General features: G+C 41.1%; 1 protein-coding gene across 1 annotated transcript; it reads right to left on the bottom strand.

Moving 5' to 3' along the window:
• Positions 1–67: 67 nt before the first annotated feature.
• unc79 (UNC-79 domain-containing protein) lies at positions 68–19,582 on the bottom strand. The gene is given in 48 exon segments (XM_069125370.1): positions 68–421; positions 513–635; positions 701–841; positions 912–1,176; positions 1,237–1,412; positions 1,498–1,653; positions 1,714–1,941; positions 2,333–2,584; positions 2,824–2,974; positions 2,976–3,131; positions 3,219–3,359; positions 3,436–3,549; positions 3,629–3,876; positions 3,945–4,033; positions 4,112–4,285; positions 4,400–4,495; positions 4,555–4,862; positions 4,943–5,250; positions 5,351–5,624; positions 6,231–6,420; positions 6,504–6,645; positions 6,718–6,949; positions 7,037–7,158; positions 7,241–7,389; positions 8,213–8,326; positions 8,866–9,060; positions 9,147–9,348; positions 9,432–9,613; positions 9,695–9,852; positions 10,063–10,211; positions 10,280–10,452; positions 10,804–10,933; positions 11,235–11,378; positions 11,480–11,701; positions 11,794–11,936; positions 12,029–12,306; positions 12,391–12,567; positions 12,698–12,839; positions 14,593–14,856; positions 14,911–14,936; positions 17,539–17,753; positions 17,873–18,105; positions 18,187–18,372; positions 18,469–18,558; positions 18,638–18,808; positions 18,866–19,027; positions 19,098–19,217; positions 19,282–19,582. Coding segments are annotated over 48 exon segments (8,322 nt in total). The 5' UTR covers positions 19,304–19,582; the 3' UTR covers positions 68–232.
• Positions 19,583–20,854: the final 1,272 nt, after the last annotated feature.

Raw genomic sequence — 20,854 nt, forward strand, 5'->3', positions numbered from 1 at the left:
GTCTTACCTGCGTGCCTTATTTGCAATAATCAAAATTTCCACTACATGGAATAAACAAATGACTACGAAATTTTAATATAATAAATATATTTTGTAACAATTAACAAATTATTATTGTTATACAGAATGCAACATTCATCTAAAATAATATAGGAATCAACGTTTTCGAAAACGTACTTTATAAAACACTTTCCGATCAACTAGACAGTTTATTTCCTTCGACTTATCTCTTTTAAATGGAATAAAATTGCGTGGCCGTAGAAGATTGCATTTCTATTTGCCCCATCTTGAACTGTAATCGGTGCAACCATCGTAAGAGCGTGGCATTTGATTCTCGACGAGAGGAGGCAAAGTGTTCGGACATTTTGTTGGGTGGAAAGTCTCGACAATTTTGCAAACGCACTTGTAAATGTCCTGGTAGCTAATTATATATAAATTTTTCATGTAAAGATCATCTTTCAAAAACGGAATTATTGGAACTGAAAACGAGCCGTTTTAATAATTCGTCTCACCTGAACATGATGCGAATGTAGTATAGGACTCCAAAGGGGTAACAATTTACTTAACAGGATGGACCCACACTCAAGAAGAGCCTCGAGTAGACTCAGGAAATGCAAATTCACCATCTCAGCCAACTACAAAGGCAATTTTTTATTTGAGAAAAGAGGAGCTCTACTTCTGAGGACTTTTATGAACTTACTACTTTTGAGAATTGAATCAATTCCAATATACAGGGCGTTATCTTGCCCCAGAACTCCAATAAAATATTCATCGTAATATTATGGCCCTCGCTATTCGATGGATTGTTTTTCGACAACTCTTCCAAATACATTGTCCACAACTAAATACAAACAACAACGATACCATCAAATTGTATCCATAGATGTTAATTAATGTACACAGGTACGTACTTGACACAATATGAAAGCATGAAACAACGAAGACATGTGTAAGACCGATGCTTTAGATTGTTCTGGGAACCCAGAAAATATGACTTGCACGTGATCTGCAACATGGCAAGATACTTCCTGCGGTATCGGTTGGGCAGATGGAATCGATGGCCCGTGGGTGTGCGTATTATTATTGCCAGCATACATTGCAGTGTGCGTGAGAGAGCCTAATAAGAGCCAGGATAGTAATCTGATGTGTCCTATACAGTCTACGTACTCTCGAGCTCTGAAAATGACATTAACTTCAGCGTTCTTGAAGTTATCTTAGTAATTAATCTTTAATTACCCTTGTTGTATCATCGAAGGTGCGCTATAGAGCCATGGAAGATATCGAGCGACAGCTCTGTTCTCTATATTATTGCCTCTAGTAATTTCTATCGCTACATATTGCGCGAGACCACATTTCAATATACCACCCAATGTATCCTCGTTTAATCCAGCCTGCATTCCCTTGCTGTAGCTCTACATCATCGGAAAATTCATTTAAAAACTATTAGTCTCGTTATTTGTCGTGGGTACGTCTGTTATTTAATGTTATTTCGACTACCTTCACTTTACTCAAAGTGTGAAAGTCTGCCAAGAAATCGAGCACATCTGACAGCTGATTCTTCAGTGACTCGGAGGCGTTCGTATTGTAAATTGGCGATACGTCCGTTTGGACGTTCTCCAAAGCGATCGTGTTAGGTAACGAGCCTCCAATGTCCTAACCATATTGAATCATAAATTATCCGATCATTATTTTTTTAACAATCTTTCCCCTTACCTGAAGCACGAAGTGTAGAAGCAACAGAAAATTCGAATCCGGTATCGTGGTTTTGAATTTGATGGCTTGAATTAATTCGAACACGATAGTTCTTCCAAAGAAGTGTTTGTCTCTGTCTCTAGTGAAGGCTCTGTGACAGAGGTAGCACAGATCCGTCAGGTAGCTATACTTTATAGTAGAATTCTGAATGGCGTAGCTCAATACCTTGGCAAAGGGATCCAGCATGCCCTGTAAACGTATCCCAACTAGATATTTTTCCAACAAAGATCTATAAAGCGTTGAAAAAAATTCCTTCCTGGGCCATTGTCTAACCATGACCTTGTCAGGTGAAAAAATTGATATTTTTTGAATGAAAACACGAGTTTCCAAATAATTTAGCTAAACCAGACCCAAGATCATAAAACAGAAACTCGCTGTAAAACCGTATCATAAATCTGTCTCGAACGAGCATCAAACGATCTCTTAGTCATCGAAAATTCCCGATCATTGCATCGGTCAGCCAGAAGGAATAAATCCTCCGGCACATTTACGTCTTCCCTATAGCGACGACGATCGCGCCGCAACGATAATAATCGCGAACATCCACGGACAGGTTATTTACGAGCGGCGAACAGCTGACCTTCGACTGTTGAATGCTCGGGACCTTCAATAAAGAAATCATGATCCTTAATAACGAAGTGGTGTCTTCGATGGATGAGAGCATCAGCACCAGCCTACGGAACAGGCCATCGAACTGCGTCAGAAGACCGCTCCAGGTTGCTGCACCTGGACCCAGACCTGCTTCTAGCGGCAGACAGTCCAGGTAGCACGCTATGTTGTATAGTATTATCGGCAGGCGCTCCATTGGCAGAGATTTCTTTGCGTTTAGGGCCTGAAATATGAGGATACGATCATTCGTGATCATTATAGGTTGATAGCGATCAGTGGCAATTCTTATTGATCGAAACAAGCACTCATATCTGGATATATGTTTCGTAAAAGATTGTCTTATCGATTTTACTCTCAATCTCCTTTTGTGAATTTTATGACCAAGGTGCGATTTCTTGCATAAATTGTGTTAGTCATGACGTTTATAGCAAATTTATAGACTTGAAATACGCATAAAAGTACCTCGAGCAATAATTGCAAAGGTGCTATCGGGTTTAGTTCGTTGAAGTCGACCAAGGCCTGAGTAACACTCTTGAAGAACTGCATTCTTGTAGATTCTGGAAAATGAAATGGGTTGTCATAGGTTCCATAGAAGAGGTTGTAAAATCTTCGCACCATTTAAATGCGTTTGGAACATCTGCAAGAAAACTCCATTAGGCGCCAGTTGATGTAGAACACAACGGAGGAACTGATGCGCAACGCTGATTGCGCCACCGGGCAAATGCATGTTGGTCTCACTTTGCCAAGGGTACATCGCATTGAGGGCCACCCTGCAAACGAAGATATATCATCGAGACACGTTTTTGCAGTGTCATGTTATTTGGAAATAGAACGGTAAAATAAAATTCGAGTCAGACTTTGTCACGACACGTAGGATTTCTGGCAAGAGCGGAGCTGCCAAGGATGGTTCACGATGGATGAACGTGCCTAGGTTGATGATGCATAAACCGAGTTCCTCGTCGGAATATTCCTCCTTTATCGTCCCACATTCCGAACACCTACGACAAATGTAGAAATCAAATTATGCATCATGCAAAAATAAACATTTATTATTAACACCAAACTAAAAGCTACCTCTCGTAAATGCAGTCGTCTCCGATGCGGAATAAACTTTGCTTCAAGCTAAAATCAGCGTGGTAGGCTTGTTGGGATGCGACATCGAAGTTAGGTTGCAGTTGAGCACCAGACCTATGAACGATAAAAGAAGATCGTAATGTACGATCTTAAATCTCGAATAAAAGTGTTAGGAGTGTCTTCTAAATTTTACCAAGAGTCTGTACGTCTGGATAATGGGCCATCGTGTCCACTGATACTATCCTTTCGAGGCCTGTCTCGTTGAATACGAACGTGATCCTTTACTCTACCTCTTCGATCAGGATCGAACACTCGGGAAGGGTAATCTGAGGATTCCATCGCTGGAGGCGGTGATTCTAGAGCTACCTGCTTGGTCAGTCTTCTCGGACTCGCTGATCTACTTGAATGTATCTCGTTCGACGTTGGAACTAGAGATGCCGACTGAAAAATCGGCATTTCTTATTTTTTGTGGAGATAGTAGAACTTGCGAAATGAAAAGTACTTTTTACCATATTCTCAGACGTTGTGCTATCTTGCTTCACCGGTGGCTGTGCTTCGCCTTTACCATTTTCATTGTTACTGCTAAATCTATTGGAATCTGATAAATTTGACAGGATATTATTGTCAATTTAAAAATTATACTGACTTTTTCTATCGAATAATACAATTTTACTACCGATTTCTTGGACACCGAGTGCCTGACGAACGTGCTCGACCAAGCCACTGAAGTCTCTGTGAGGCCCGATAGGTAACAATCGTTCAGGCATAGGAAATTCCAACTGCGATATGCTTCTAGGACTCGTTACGTCGCTGGACATACACGTTTCACTATCCTGATCGAACGAGGAGCCTGAAAAAGTTATTTCATTTCTTTCTCATTCGACATTGTGTTTTTTCCTATATCTTCAAAATAGTAGCTAGAATTGTGAAACAGTATAGCGTTCGAAAATCTACAAATACTCACTGACTGTTAACACATCCATCTTGGACAAAGGTGATTCAGGCGAACCGTAAGTATCCTCGCAACGTAGAATTCGTTGACCTACGCTTGGTCGTGGAACTATAAAATTATCGAATCGATGAAAATTCCATTCGTCTTTTGTTAACAAAGATACTTACCGACTGGACGAATGGTAGTTCCAATTGGTAGAAGTCTTTCAACCGTTGGCGTGGTTAAGGGATAGGGAGACCCGTGCCAGCTCGGCTGCTGGCCATTGTCGGTGCTCGTGACTTGCGAAGATACCGAACTGACTGCTGGAGAGCTCGAATGGTCACTGCTCGTGACTGTAACCACTTGACTTGGAGACACAGGCGAAGCTATCGTCACACTTTGCTCTATACGCTTCTGACGACCCAGTTGTTTAGTATTTGGCGAATCTGAATTACCGGAGCCTGTTGGGGGTATCTTTTCTTTTTGCAGCTCGAATCTGTAGCGTAATCACATTCGTCTTCGTCAGTACGAAAATGATACAGTGACGTGTTATAGTAACGAAATGGATAATTTTACTTTTGAACTTGAGCTGGTAGAGTGGTTGCGAGAGCGCTGCTTAACTCGAAAGGCTTCGAGGAAGCAGTGTCTCCGTTGAAAGCTATCTGTACAGTGATGTTTCTTTCTTGGGCTGCTTTTTCTGGCGCTGGCTTCTCTGGAATCGCTTTCTCTAGAATCCCTTTTTCTGCCCTTTCTGACATTTTCTCGATTCTCGACACAGGAGAGTACCTCTGTAGATCTGGTTGACCACTTAGCAAAGTACTCGTCACCATCATTTTTACGCCCTCGTGAACGCTCCACTTCTTTTGGGGACCAATTTTTGTACTCTATAGAAAAATAATAGAAAGCTAATTAGCGTCAAAGAAGGTTTATTGGTGGCAAAAGAAATGACATTCTGAATTGTTTTAAGGTGAATCTTCTAAATACCTGATGAGAATCCTCCTCGCTACCAAGAAACCAAGTGGGTCGGCTGATTCCTTCAGATTTCCTGATGATGTTCTGATTGTTCCAATCCATTTTCGTTAAGACGTCGGTGGTGGTTCTAGATCCATGGAGCGAAACACTTCTGGTAACAGCAGTCGGGGTTTCCTCCAGTTCGCCGAGCGATCCACCACTGCTGCCATGCAAGGTGCTGTCAGATTTTGGGCTCTCGGGTATTGCAGCCAGCTCGGACTCCGTATCATCCGCATTGATCGAGTAGCTTTGCAGAGCATTCACAATAGCGGAAATTGTAACAAGCAGCTACTGGTGTAAGCACAGGCACGGATGTGTCATGATGTAATTCTCTCTGGGTCCTGGACTGTATATTCTCAAGATACTCTAGGTAACTCTAGAGCCTAGAATCTGCTAGATTCACTATTCGATTAAAAGAAGGGAAGGAAATTCTACTTGATGTAAGAAAGGCCACCTCATAGGTCGTATCTCTTAGCTTTTGCTATTGCTACTTCGTTTCATGCCTATAGTAAAATACGAGAGAATGGTGGAAGTATCGATATCTTTGTTCCCCTGGTCTTGAGTCGTATCGTGAAAATGATTCTAAGATCACTATAAAATAAAGTAAAAAATAAATTTTGAATAATCTTATGACAACTTGCTTCAGCTATTCTTAAAAGAACATGATCATTCTAAATGAGATGACGATGATAAAAATCTGAAACAGAATTCAAGAAGTGCAGAATTCGCAAAGACGTCAACGTGAAACATTCCAAGCTGAAGTAGCCTAATGCTCTACCTTTCCATGGGGAATCTATGATATTGACTAGGATGCAGTGTTGCTAAGAACTGGGAAATGTGTAGATCAAATAACCTGGAGTGTTTGTTCGTGTAACGGCAGGTCGTTGTGCTTTCTTCCCAATGAGTCTCCATCTGACCATGCGTCGGTCCTGGACTCCGTTGATGAACCGATACCATGGGAGTCCTCATTGGAGGACTCTCGGTGTTCATATCTCCCATACCCATTAACTCATGGTCTACGCCTAGAGACGGTTGTGACACATCTGAAATTCAACAGAGCGTTTTGTGAAGTCCAGTTTTCTTGTAGGAATGTACTTTTTATGTCAGAACTATTATCTGTGTATACCACGTGATCTGGATGGCGGACCACCCATCACTACGGTAGCTGGAATTCTTTTGCATTGATGATGCTGCGTGTCCAGGGTGTTTAATACGATCTTGATCAACACTTGCAACTGACTACACCACGGTTGCTGGCCATACTGACACTAGGCACAATGAGAAATGAATACAATTCGATGAAAAGGATAGAAAGATATTTAAAAGATTGTCCAGCTCACCTTGTACAGTATGACGAGAAGAGACATTAACCAAGATCGTCTGTTATGGGGTTCGAGATACCAGAGACTGTAAGTTGGTGTTTGATGATCAGATGGAGGCACACCTTGCGGTGGACAAGGACAATGTTGAAGGATAGCTAGAACCGGAGGTGTCATCACCCATCCCATCACGTGATTCTGGTCTAGTAGTTGAGGAAGATTCGCGATGAAAACGTTGAATACAGGGGAAACTCTGAAGAGAACCACGGAATTGTTACTTTGGTAATTGGTGTTGTTTCTTCTTTCTATTTTCCTTTTTATTATTATTATTATAGAATACCTTAATCGTTGTGGAGAAGTATGAAAAGTGCGTTCAGTTTGGTTGTAACCTAGTAGAAGATACAAATGGCGTAGCACGATTCCTTGCGTCTTTGACAGGGGTTTCTCATCCGTTGGATAAGCCTGTGTTTATCGATCTTTTCTATTAATAACGGAGGATTTTGGATGAATCAATTAAAGGAAAAAAAAACAATTGTTCATTTACCTGGTCCTGTCTAGAAAGGAATTGCATCAACAAGAAGACCAGCAAATGCATTGTTTCTTTGTCAGCTTCTTCCAAATCCACAATTCTGTGGGTGTACCCTGGTAATGCGCTAGCCTCGTCAACCATGTTTAAAGAATGAACGTGACCATCTGTAATATCGAACGCTAGTAAATATGGTCCTTAATCAAAGTTAATCGAGTGAAATAAAACGTTCGAAGTTCATAGAAATCTTACCACCATCGCTTGCATTTAAAAATTTTCTAAGACTTTCGTTATCTGCGATCATGCACAAGCAAAGCCTCTCTCGATGTCATCAACGAATTTCTAAGGTTACAAATCTACCTTACGTTGGTCAACACCGGGAAACTATCTACGAACATTCACAGTTATTAGGGTAAGCGATCTACCCACTACCAAGAAGAAGAAATCCATCGATCAACAGATAAATTGTCCAAAGAAACTACACGCTAATTTCTACTCGCTACAACTACACAGAAAACATTCTCTTTCAACAACTTCTAAAAATCTCAATCAAAATCGTCGTTCTTACGGACAAACTATGCTCAAAACAACGGGGGAACAAAAGAATACTCTCAATTCTGAAATTGTCATTTCCCTTGAACGAAACTCATCGTTTACAATTAGCTTCATAGCACAAAACCTACGCAATACAAGAACCAAATTCCCGTATAATCAAATCGATCATCACGACAAAGGAAACATCTTTAACCCTTTTAGTTTAGTTAGTTCATATATAAAAAGAAAATGTCTAAAGCGAGCTCCTTAAAAGGAGGCTGACGAACCATCAAACTTACCACAAAGGTTCCACATCGAACATCCCCAAACATTATCGCGTTTCGCGTACACAGAGGGGGCAAAGGGGGTGTATATGTGTACGTGTATACGTGAGAACACAGATAACACAGAGGAGAACGGCCACGTCTAAGGCTAACATCAGCAACGCTACTCTACCTGGTATACTGTTATTAGGTGGGGTGGACCCCAGCAACTGACCCAGTCCGAATCTGGAGCTCTTGCGCTTCAGGATAGGCGCCGAGTATTGCCGGCTGTACACCTTCTCCTTTTCTGCGCGGTTCGACACAGTGCAACACAATTGAAAAACGCGTGTGACAGGTCAGGACGTGAAGTGGTTTTAGACGTGGTTTTTACATGGACGATCGACTAGCTTTCTGTAACTCTAAAGCTATGTAGCCAGCAAGAGAGTCGATAGAGATCGCGAATTGTCGATTGTAAAGTCCTTCGAGAGTTAGGGATTCTCCTTTGGTAATAGAATTTTGGAATATACAGGATGTCTCGAAAGTATAAATCGATCGCATGGATCATACTCTGTGTAAGGACTATAATTCTACTAATGTGGAATCCTCAGCTCTCTTTAAGGATTCATTCGACTTTAACGGTATTCTGAAAGAATATGATAAGTCTATAATCTGACGTGAGTCTCAACTTTGCAAGTCAAGATCAGAGGGACATTCTCTGACTCGGACTCCTACGTCTTCGAGTCCGACTCTTTACTTTATCCTTTAGACTTTCATGATTCATCGTCGATAGTAATCAATTTGAAGTGAATCACGATATGTCGTTGATGAACCGTGAGATTCGTGTACCTTGTTTAGTGTCCTGTCGCGGAATCATCGACGCCGGCGCTGACATGGTGCGTTTGTAGGGCCATTTCGTGCCAAAACTCGCGCTCAGCGTCTTTATAGAGTTTGTTCCGCTTCCATCCGACTGGGACAGAGCTTCCTGCGCTCTGTGCACCTTCTTCATGAAGATTTCGCTGTTCAGGTCCGTGTTTCTGAGATCTGCGAATCGATTCGTCGATTAATATACATAGTGTATTAAGATCACTTCGGCAAATTCAATTTTACAGCTGAGTTTATAAACTGACCACGTAGATAGGGTACATCTCCGGATCGTTCCAAATTAATTTGAGCCTCGAGAAACAAAGCGTCGAAACGATTCAAGAAAAATTCCCAAGTTAAAACATGTCTGTCGCTGAGGCTATTGTGTAACTGATACAGCGATTGGAGTACCATTGGACGATCGACTATCACTGTATCGAATTGAGTTTCCAAGCAGAGAATCAGAGACTAGAGATATTTAAATTAAACAAATAAATATATTGTGTCAGAATAAATTAATAGATACGACTAGTTACGTATGCAAATCTTACTCTCATAGCTGTATCATGGATAGTACCGAGGTACAAGGTGGCTCTCTGAGCAACATATACGTTGCTGTCGTCCATACTCGCGACCAGATAACAGAACGCGTTTGCTAGAGCAGCTTGCAGACTCATAACATTTCTTAGAGGAGTGGAGTCCATAAATCTAGCTATTAGTGTGACTCTTTCGACTGTTGAGCGTTAATAAATTGAGGAATTGATTTCTTTCAGTTAACCGACCTCCTTCGTCCTACAGTGTTTAATCGTTATACCTGCCACGAATCGAACGCGCCAATCCGAATTATGGAATTCTTCTTGAATCAGGCGCCAGAAAGTGTCCGTTCCACAGGGTAAAGTCACGCAGTGGAGTAACAACGGCACGGTGACCTGGGCTATGTGAGAGTGTTCGGCGTTTAGGAGTTCCCATAGACTGTAGAAGGAAAGAAGCACAATTTAGTTCGAGAAAATCATTTAAAATCACTAAAACGGAGAAATATTGTTACTGAGGTGCAACGAATACCTGATGTTTCTATTCATCTGCAAGTATAAAGATGTCGTTGATAAGGAATAGATAAATGTCATCTTTCGTGGAAGATGTTATATTCACATATTAAAATTCATAAGGAATAATCTTACTTACTTTTTTATCAATAAATTTTCTTGGCACCATATGAAGAATCCTTGATGATCCTTCACCGCCATGTTGAAAGCATCTCCGTAAAGGCACATCACGTTTAAACATTGAAGCATATAGTAGAGTATGTCAGGCTTGTCAATCGTCATTATCTCCTGTGAATCGGACAAATAGAGAACAGTTTCATCTCCTAAAGTATTATCAGTTTTTACAAGTACTGCACCTTCAAAAGTTTGTGTATGTACTGTAGTTGTTCAGGAAGATCCTCGATGTTAAATCGAAACTTTCCAACGGAGGTGTGCCAGAAATCGTCCGCCTCATTTTCTGGACTTAGATTCAATGGTTGATCATTTTCTCCTATCAGTCGAGGTTTGGCTACGCTCACGGTGGCTGTGGCTGCAACAGAGATTCCTGATCCTTACGAAAGGTGCTTGATGTCTATGGGGAGATTGGTACGATAGCTAGGCAAATATTAAATCTGTGGATTTATGGGATTCGAATATATCGCGAACCGAAGTAGAATAAATCCATGCATGGTCAGGCATCAAACGCACGATTTTCCTTGGTCGATAAATTCGAAGTTGCGTTGATCGAATTCTACGTTCACTGCAATTTTACATGATTTTCAGTAATTTTAAAATTCGACATCGAACTCGGTATTCGAAATTTGATAATTATTTTTGGATTAACCACGTTCGATCGATTTCAAAAATACGAAAGGTAGAACCAGGCGAATTTTTTTCTTACCTACGTCAGTTTCAGAAAGGGTAACTGCTCGAGCAACAGCTGACATGACCTTTTCCGTTGGCATGATAGCTGCGAGATCCAGCTGCTCCGAAACTGTCTCTACTGTGGCTGTCATGATCTGTTCGAAGAACTGATATAAACGATCAAAGTAGCTACCTCCGGTCACATAGATTAGCCTACCGTGTTAATGGTTCACACAACGCCATTTTGCAGTAGAAGAAGAGAGACAGAGAGAGGCACACACAGTTTGTATTTTTTTTGTTTTTGTTAGACGAACAGCATGCTGCGTATTTTGTTGTTGCAGAAAGTGTTTCGCACAGAGAGATAGAAAGAAAGACGCTGTGTCTCTTAGGCAGTGTAACAAGATCGTGTAACAAGATAATAGAACATCTCAAATTTGTCAACGAGTGAAGTTTATTATGGCAGTATACCTGAGGCATGTGTGCAAGAACGCCACCGACCGAGTGCATTTCCGGCACTGGCATACTAATTACCACGTCGGATTTTGAGTCTCCTTTTCGCGCTGTCTCTGGACTTTTACGTCCATGATCCTCCGCACTTTCGTCGACGATTTTCTGAACGTTAGAAGACAGTTGAATTTAAACAGAAAATTACAAAAAGACTTTAAGCGATCTGGTTATCTGATCATCACCGAACGTTAGCGTAAGGGACTCACGTCAGGCGGATAAGCTGGATTTTCCGGTGCCATGTAAGTGACCAATTGCAGGCATAGTTGATGCCAGATCACGCTAGATTCACAGTAAGTACACTCAGCGACCGCGTTGCACACGTGGCAGTTGTTCCAATTCGAGGCAACGATCGATTTCATCAATCGACACGCGTCCCTGCAAACCCACGTGTTAATCCCTGTGTGCTTATCTATGTTCTGCAATTCCATCTGTAACATTTGATACATTTCATTAGATTCCTCGTTCATTCCTTCGTAATCATATCCTAATCTTAGATTTGTATCCGCAAAAATGGATGCACCTGTTTCAATAATATATCGAGCATAAGAATGCAACAGGATAAATTCAACTCCGAATTGGTAGTGAATTCCATGTGTCTCGGTGTTGGCACGACATCGTCGGACAATGGCGTCGATTTTCCTGATTCGTTTTCGACCACAGAACCTGTACATATTACACATTAGTAAACCTTCCACTATCACGAAAACGTGAAAATTCACTTCCTTTACGAATCGGTAATTGTCATTTCGACGTACAAATAGTATTTCCTTCCTCGTCCTTCTTCTTCTTTCCTTTACTAGGCTTCTGCTCGGACTCGGCAATGTTCATGGTACCCATAACAGCCACGCCATCGCTGAACATGGAAAACAGTTGGCACAGAGGAATGCTGATCTCCAACATAGTTAGCGTTTGCAGCCAATTCAGAGCTTGTTCTTGAACCTTTGCGCAAGTGTTGACAAATCGTTTCGCCACGAAATTGTACATCTTCTTAGCGTCGAAGCCTAGAGGACTCATGTCCCGATCCAAAATTTTACTGGAGACGATAATCGAATAGTTTTCAAAATTTTCACCAACAATTTTCCAGGCAAGAATCGTTCTTGAGCGAAGTATTTCGTACCATAAAATCATCTTTAATTCGTGCAGCTCGTACTCCGGTACGTCGTTCACCATGGCCTCCATCCAGTGTGGCATCACGTAGTCCCAAACGTCTGGGGTAATTACTTCGTAGGGGACTAAGCAGAACAAGCGATTTAGGCCATCTTTTAAGTGCGACGTCCTCGAGGCCAATGTTTCCCTTAATTGCAATCATTAGTTTGTCAAAATCAGCTTTATTTAGATATCTATTTTTTTTTTTAATTAATTTCTATGGCTAAATTAATTTTATTACTCCTCGAATTCCTAACAAGAATTTTCAACATTCGCACCAGTGTCCTCCGACTCGAACGTAGTCCGCCGGATGTGGAAGAAGACAGGAAATAAAAACTTCGTAATGAGTTTTCATCACTTCCGACAGCCATCCACAGACGTATTCGGTTTTCAATTTCTCCAATGCACTCTCTGCTTGCCCTATGGTAAAACATCGCGATAGATCAGACCTTGTTCTGAAGAAAACACCTCTTAAAGTACGTTTGAGAATATCACTGGTCGAATTTACCGTAGTAACCGGCTACTTTATCAGTTCGTGTGTTTTCGAATGGAAACGATACAAAAGCGGAATTTTGGATCACACAGCAAACACGGGAAAGGTACAAAGCTATTGAATCTGTATTAGCAGTGTTACTTCGACAGCATGCAGAAAGTATCATTGAATCTCTGAATCGATCACCGATGGAATTTTGATAAACCGATCGATCCAATTGTATTCTTATTTGGAAAATTCTTCGCGAGTTTTAACATGGCTATTCTCGAGAAAGAATCACTACTTCGATGCATAGAAACTTCGCACTCTATTCTTTCAGCGTCGTCGTTCTATGCATCGATCTTTGACAGACTCGATCAGCCGCGACGCAGACGCACTCTTGTTCCTTATTTCTGAGATTTCAGTGGAAGCTCTTCGTGTGTGTGTGTGTGTGTGTGACATGCACACGTAAAGGCAACTTAACGCATAGGCGTCAACCTAGCAGATCGTCGTCGAATATCAAGAATTTTCTACAGTCCCTGACCATCGAATGTAAAAGATGTCATTTTCCCAGGCAACAGTACTATGTTACAAACAGCAAATTGTACTCTCTTCTTTATGCTGTTCAACTCGTTATTAAAAGTTTCGGATGGTCGAAACTCGATAGCCGGGGGCTGTGTATTCACGTAACATCAAATATCAATTCTATCTATGAGAGAAGAAAATTCTATAGATGTACTTCAAACTACACAGTGACGAAGTAAGGGAATAAACTCTGAAACGATAAGAAATGAAATATAGAAAGATCGGAGAAACAAGCTGGGACAGCTGCAAAGCTGACGCCTCTACGACAACGAGTTCAACACAGGTAACATCGAATACAATGATTTACTGATACAATTTATAGACACACACACAAAAAAAAAAAAAAATATAGGGAGAATTTAGAAAGAGAAACAGGAAGACAACATTGAAAGCTATTCAATTGGAATATGACGAACGGAGATAGTGTTCACGATCAAGCTCTTGTCAAAACACTACCAAATGTGTAACATGTGAATGTCCTTTTACCTAACCATGAGGATTATTCATTTTCTCTGTTTCGTTCTTTTCTAGTCACCACTTTGTCTAACGTTAAATATCGTATAGAGTGTAAAACATGGAGTAGTAATTGTGTCGAAAGCATCTGAAGACAAAGCGAAAGAAAAAGAACGAAAACCAATGGAAAAATCGGCGATCCGCTCGAATGTGCCTACGATCGCGGCCAAACACTACCTACGGTCTAGTGATGGGCTCGAGATGCTTCGAATCTCGTCGAGTACGACGTTCGTGTCTCGTGTTGCTTCGACTCAGGCTACAGTTACAGTGGACGAGCTGTTGTTCTCACGAATGAACAACGTCTGAACACCGAAATGCACGCACTCGTAAGAATGTACATTGGATGTGTTTGTCGGAAGGATAAGGTGTAATAAAAAAAAGAGAAGTTTAAAAAAACTAAAAAGCCTTCAAAACGTCAAAGAAAGGAATTCTTATCGTTTTGCAATTATTTGAAATTTGTCGGCAATCCCTTTAAAAGACTCGAGGCAACATCGTGACATCATCGTCGTTACTCGACATTATCCAAGACCTTCCGCCGCCCATTCACTGCTCATCTACGTTCTACGTTCATTAAGTGTATAAATATGCGAAGTGTTAAATTACCAACAGAAAAGATAAGGTGCATAAGGCTTTTTTTAGTACCATCGAAAGAGTAGGCAGTAACATGAAACCAATGAAATAGCATTGACAATAAACGGCCGAGTATTTCGATCGAGGTTTCTTGATTCGGCGTGCAAAGCCCGACCAGCAGCCAGACACCGTATCTTCCAAGTAGCTGTCTCTCCTCCAAGGTAGCCGAATCGAATTGACCACCGCTCCCGCTACCAGAACCACCCCCGCTGCTCCCACCGCCGCTCCCTGGGAATCCTGCGCTTCCCTTATTAGTATTTATTTCCAAGATGTCTCGGTTACTATCCATACTTAGCGGTTCAGCTTCCTTAAGCAGGCTGCAAGTAGAGAGGAAACCTGGTCAGTGGGATGTCAAACGCGATCTACGGCCACGTCTGGTTGTGGTCGGCTAAACACCGGCAATTTTTCACACGATAATTTTTTCAACAGATCGTTAAATATGATTTTTAACTGAGATCGACACTCTCTCGGTTAAATCTATCACTTGGAATCGATAGACGAAGGTTCTCGTTGTTTCATATTGAAATATTACTCGATAGATAGTTTCGTTCGTATCTCGAGTTATGGTAATAATAAGAGAAAGAGCGAATTTGATCGAAAGTGAGATTTACGCAAATGCAAATAAAGGAACAAATTTCAGTGCAATTATTACTTTCGACGTTGTTTCCAATTTTGATTGTGCCGCGATTCGAAGCTTCCACTAACGATTTCAGGCGAGCGAGAAAATGAAAGAGCACCGAACGTCGAAGAATCGAAGCTTCCACGTTCAATGGTGATTTGAATTCCTTCACGATCCTTTTCTTACTTATACTCGGCAGAATATCACACCCTTTCGCATCACAAAAGATAATAAAGAATCGTGTGACGATATCGATCGTGAAACAGTTCATAAAATTCTATATTAAACAACGACAATGTCGATCTACTATTCGGACATTCTGTGTTACAAATGTTCCAAAATAGAAATCCGATTAATCTACGTCGACCACAACGTCTGTTCGATCAGACGCGACTTTAGATCGTGCTCACCATAAGAAATTATATCCATTTATAATAGTATATAGACAATTAGATCGTCGAGAGAAATCTTGAAAGAATTCCTATCTCAAATGACAGTAAGTGTAATTCACTGTTCCGTGTTCTATAATTCTAACTACGGGGACTCATGCTAGTTTCAAGATATCAAAACTACATGCAGTATTGATGTGTCCACATTCGAGAAAAATAACATTCTACACTATAAAAAAAAAAAAAAAAAAAGAAAGAAATATCAGTGAATAGAAGGTATCAAAAATATCAGTGTTTCATAGAGTCCGCGATTCTATTATGAAAATAACAATTGAAGAAAAAAAAAAACAGAGAAAAAAACAGATCCCCGGATATCCCGTTAAAAGAGTGTCTCTGTTCGTGCAGCATACCAGTGTGTCTCGGGTAATGGGTATCTATTCAAGCCTGCACCAGTGGGTCCGTTTTTATTTGTAGAAACGGTACCAAGCTGCTGGTGCGTCGTATCCAGGACGTGATACGGCGTGGTGTCCTCGCATTGCAACTTTAAGGTGCACTTTTCCTATGCTCTCTACTGTGAGGCTGAATGCTTCGGAGTCACGTGTCTTTCGCTTGTGGATAACTCGAAGAAAAACTTGTCCACGCTAGCCGCCATCCGGTTTCGAACGCTCTCCACGATTTTCGAGGCGACTTCGGTGCTGCGCTTTTCATTCAACGTTTTCGATAGTCGATAGAAGCGATTTAGTGAAAGTTTGTTCACGTTGGTTATCGCATCTCGACTCCTTTAATTCGCGAGTCGGTGAATCACGTTAACGCTGGCTCTAAAATCTCTAGAATTTTGCAATTTTTGCAAAGACAAATTTCTTATTTTGAGATTATATCCCCGATGAATCCATAGAGATTTTCGAAGTCTGGAGGCTTTAGCGTCTATGACGGATCGAGATGTACGCGAAACAATTTATTATCAAGTATGATAGAAAGGAACGTGGAAGATACATTCTTGATCGGAATAGGGTGACATGCGACATCTCGATCGTTTCTGTGAATATTCAAACACAATAATATGGAGCATCGATTAACCACGTTCAATGGAAATTACTGTAATCGAGTATCGACAATTTATGCTACACGAAAATATAGCAGAAGAGTTGCTTCGATGTATCCTAAGTTTCCATTGAACGTAGTTACAGCATAATGTCTTACCAAGCAGGATGGACCAGCACGAACAAACACGCAAAGCAACAATGATCCTGCGATCATTCGTTAGTACGCGTCATCGTGTTACTTTCGAACACATCGAAGATTGGACATCGTGGATAGTGATTAACAACCATCGTTTGGATGCGACCTGTTACCTCTAAATAAATAATTAACTGTCCCGTTAACTACAATTTTTAACGATAAATTTGTCTTCTTTTCAATGGAAATCTTTTAATATCGCACAGTTACCGTGTATATCAGAAATTAACACATAATTAATACATAACGTACGATCATGGTCGCGATCTGTGGGTTGGTAAACACGAATGAAACCAATCGAACTGCATCAACGTGCGTCGCATACGTTCACGTCATCAAAAAACGCTTCTGTCGCAGAAAGGACTTTGACATCGACGATACGCTAGAGACAAGAGACTCTGTATCTTTCTTACTATATTTAGATAAGCGTACGCTCAAAATTTAGGATATTTAATCGATTGAAATTCTCAATGTTTGAACGTATCAGAGATCCGTGTGAGCGAATCTCTCGTCTCTAGTCGCGACAACGTCTCATTAAACTCGTGCAAATTACAACGACTGTTAGTGTCCCTTGTCCCAACCATAGTCCCCATCCTTGTTCCGATATCTTTCGAACGTTAAGCGATACAGGATCTTTTAGCAAATAGGAAATGAGTTGGAAGTTAGGTGTCTCACCTGACGATCGCTTGTACCATATAGGTCTGCGTCTGAGGATCCAATTTCGATATGTGAGGCAACGCCGTATGATACACGTGGTCCTCACCTCGGCCTTTATCGTGTCGATTAGTGTGACATTTCTGGCAATAGCGAATCGGATGGTTTCCGTTGTAGCTGGCGCATTCGGTGGAGAAACAGACACTGATCGCCGACTTGTCTGTGGCTTTACAGTTCTGACGTAATTTAGAAACGTTAAGACGTATCAGACGGGATTAAATTCTCGATAGAAAGACCCATTCTCGTGTCTGAATTTATTTTAGATTAATTTTCAACTAAAAACCATTCGACTCACCTTATTTTCGCATATCATCGACACCTGTTGCATGGGATGCAAAATATCGTAGAACATTTGATTAGGATGCGCCCTGTGTATTTCATTCGCGCATTCGATACACAGATACATAGGTGGTGGTGTTTCCGTAGCGAATGTGATAGATATTCGATGATCGTAACAAACTTTGCCAGCTTCGGCGTTGCCCGCATTTGGACAAGAATCTCTCTGACAGACGAATGGTGCCAAATCATCTGCGTATGTTAAATTCATATTTTGTATTTTATCGAACGAAGGTTTCAGCGATATTATCAAAACCCCGTGGGGAAACGCACTTGCGAATTTCATTAGAACCGCCCTGCGATCGAAGAGATTTGGATTGAACGATGGCCAGTAGTAGAACAGTAATTTAGCTGCTGAAGCTCTTGCCGGTGCCGTGCCGTAAGCCACCACGCAAAGAATGTCCTTTACCACGCCTGGTTTCAGTGCCATTAGACATTCCAATAGTTGACAATGGTGAGCTAAACAAACATAGACGTTTAGACAATTTTTTCGTAATCTTTAATTACGAATACATCTCTGCATTTTTCTAAAAATATAACGATGAAAATTAGAACCTGGGTTAGTGGAGTATTGAAAGATCATCATGATAACAGCCGCTATCGACTGACTAGCTGCGTTCTCCGTTCCATCCTCGGTTTTCCTTGCTGTAATTAAAGGAACATATTTGAAATAATCAAACATGTTTTAGTCTCTGCATCTATTGCACGAAACGAAGACACCTACTGATGGTGAATGGTAGAATGTAGAAACAGAGATAGTTGACGATATCTTGATGAAGTTCCACTGGAAGTACCGAGATCGAGCTGGCCGTGAGATAAGGTACATTGTCGATCATATCGTGGTCCAAAAAAGGCAAGAGACACGCGAGACACTGAAGCAATGCCTGTCCAAACACTGAAACATGGATTTTGAATTGCAAACGATCGAATAAAAACAAAATATAGGACAGACCTTGCAAACCGGTGTGAATAGAGGAAACAACATCGATCAGCTGAGTGAGCGCGTTGTACAGCTGTTTGTAATCCAAATTCGGGTAAAGAGCCATACGTTCTGCGTCGTACTTCTGAGACTTGATCATTTCGAAAGGTGCTTCGCGAACTTCTTTTAACAGAGCTGTGAAACAAAGCATAAATTATCAAACGATTTTTAACAGACACGGATAAAACGATATTGCGATTATTACACAGCAGCATTTGAGAAAAGAATTTCACTGTGTTTGCCATGTCGAGACCGGAAGGTACAGGTTGACTACCGTGAAGAAGTCTCTGATAGTAGTCGTGCAGATTAGTTAACTTCAATGAATCTGAAAAAGAGCAGTTATACGTAAATAAATATACAAAACATTGCGTCATTTTTCCAGTACTCACATGCTGCGAATCTGGTCCCCATTTTCTGTATTTTTTACTCCTTTTGCACTTTACTCGATTTTAGTTACTAAAATGACAAGGCTACGGTACACAGATGATAATCAAAACACCAATGAATTTCACGTTACTCCATTGTCAACCACCTGCATTTCCTCGTTTTATTCGTGGACTTTTCCTCGTTTGATCGCCGCGACTAGGATGAACGACATAAAACGCGAGACCTCTGTTCGTGATATGTTTTGCAACTGCAGAATCAGCACGGGTCCATTCCAGCACAGTCGTCGATGGAGAATGAGCGCGCAGGTCGTATCGACCTGTTTGGGAGAGCGGCGCCCTCTCATCTTTTCATCCCCTTCCTGGGCAAAGCTCAGTTCCCGGGAAAATCCAAGAGACACGAACAAATTTGAAAACTTCTGAAAAATCTTCATAGCTGATATCGATGTTCTAACGTAGATTCGATTTATAATAATTAATCAGAGGTAGCGACGGATCTACCTTAATGAAATCGAACACGATGCTACCAATGTTCGTCGAGTAATCTTTTTACGATGAAAATTATATAATCGTTTTATTCTTTATCATTTTTTAAATCGCTGACATCATTGTTTCGATCGAGCGATGTTGGCGCGTTTGGGAATTCATTGCGACCAACGAGAAATAAAATCCGTCGTCCGATGCTCGTTAAACGTGATATATATCATCGTCTAATGACGGAAAGCCGTCTGAAGACGCGTTATGTAAGAAGCTTCCGTGCGATCACGTAACTTCGATCGCATGAGGTTTGACAATTATTCCGTAATATCATTATCCTTGATCCAATGAGCTGCAATTACGGTCTTTAAGAGATTACCAGGTACCGTGGAATTTACGGCAGAGCTGCATTAGTAAACGAGCCTTTCAGATCGTTACCTGTTATCGTTACTTGGTTTCGGAAAACGTTTCGAAACGTTGATAAGATAGTCACGTGTCTACACTGGTGATCAAAAGTGGTCTACTCTAAACTTTAGATATCCGACTCTGAATCGGTGATTCGAGATTCTATAATTTTCTTACTTTACATCTTTCCACCTAACCGGTTGTTTTTATTCTACGATTATGCCATATTAAGATTTTCTGATCATAAAGCGATTGAATAATAAAAGCGAGCGAACAAAGCGAAGTCAGAAAACAAAGAAAAGTGTACCTGCCCTATTTTTCTCGTATGATCTTCGTGTATTACGTCACTGTATCTATTTAAAGAGCCAGGCTAATGGAACCCATTTTTCCGGAACTGAGGGAGGGAAGATAGAAAGGACGGGATCAGGGGAAAGGAAATTTGAGAGGGAGGAAAGAAGGAAATTACTTTGTTCGATTCGTAGCTGTAAAAAGTCGTTTCTTGATTATCCGCAACAGTTGTCGGGCTAAACAATCCCACGGATTTCGTAGTGACTTTCGTGCTAAGGCACCGTGAACCACAGGCTGTAAGTGTGTCACGAGGGGTCGATTCTAGGCCGACCTATGACGTACGACTAGCAATCGATATCATCTAAATACGATGCACACTTGCGAGCGGTGAAGTCATTCTCCGGAATAC

The sequence above is a fragment of the Bombus flavifrons genome, chromosome 13 (assembly GCF_040668555.2).
Source record: "Bombus flavifrons isolate JBK064 chromosome 13, iyBomFlav1_principal, whole genome shotgun sequence".
NCBI classification, from domain to species: Eukaryota; Metazoa; Arthropoda; class Insecta; order Hymenoptera; family Apidae; genus Bombus; species Bombus flavifrons.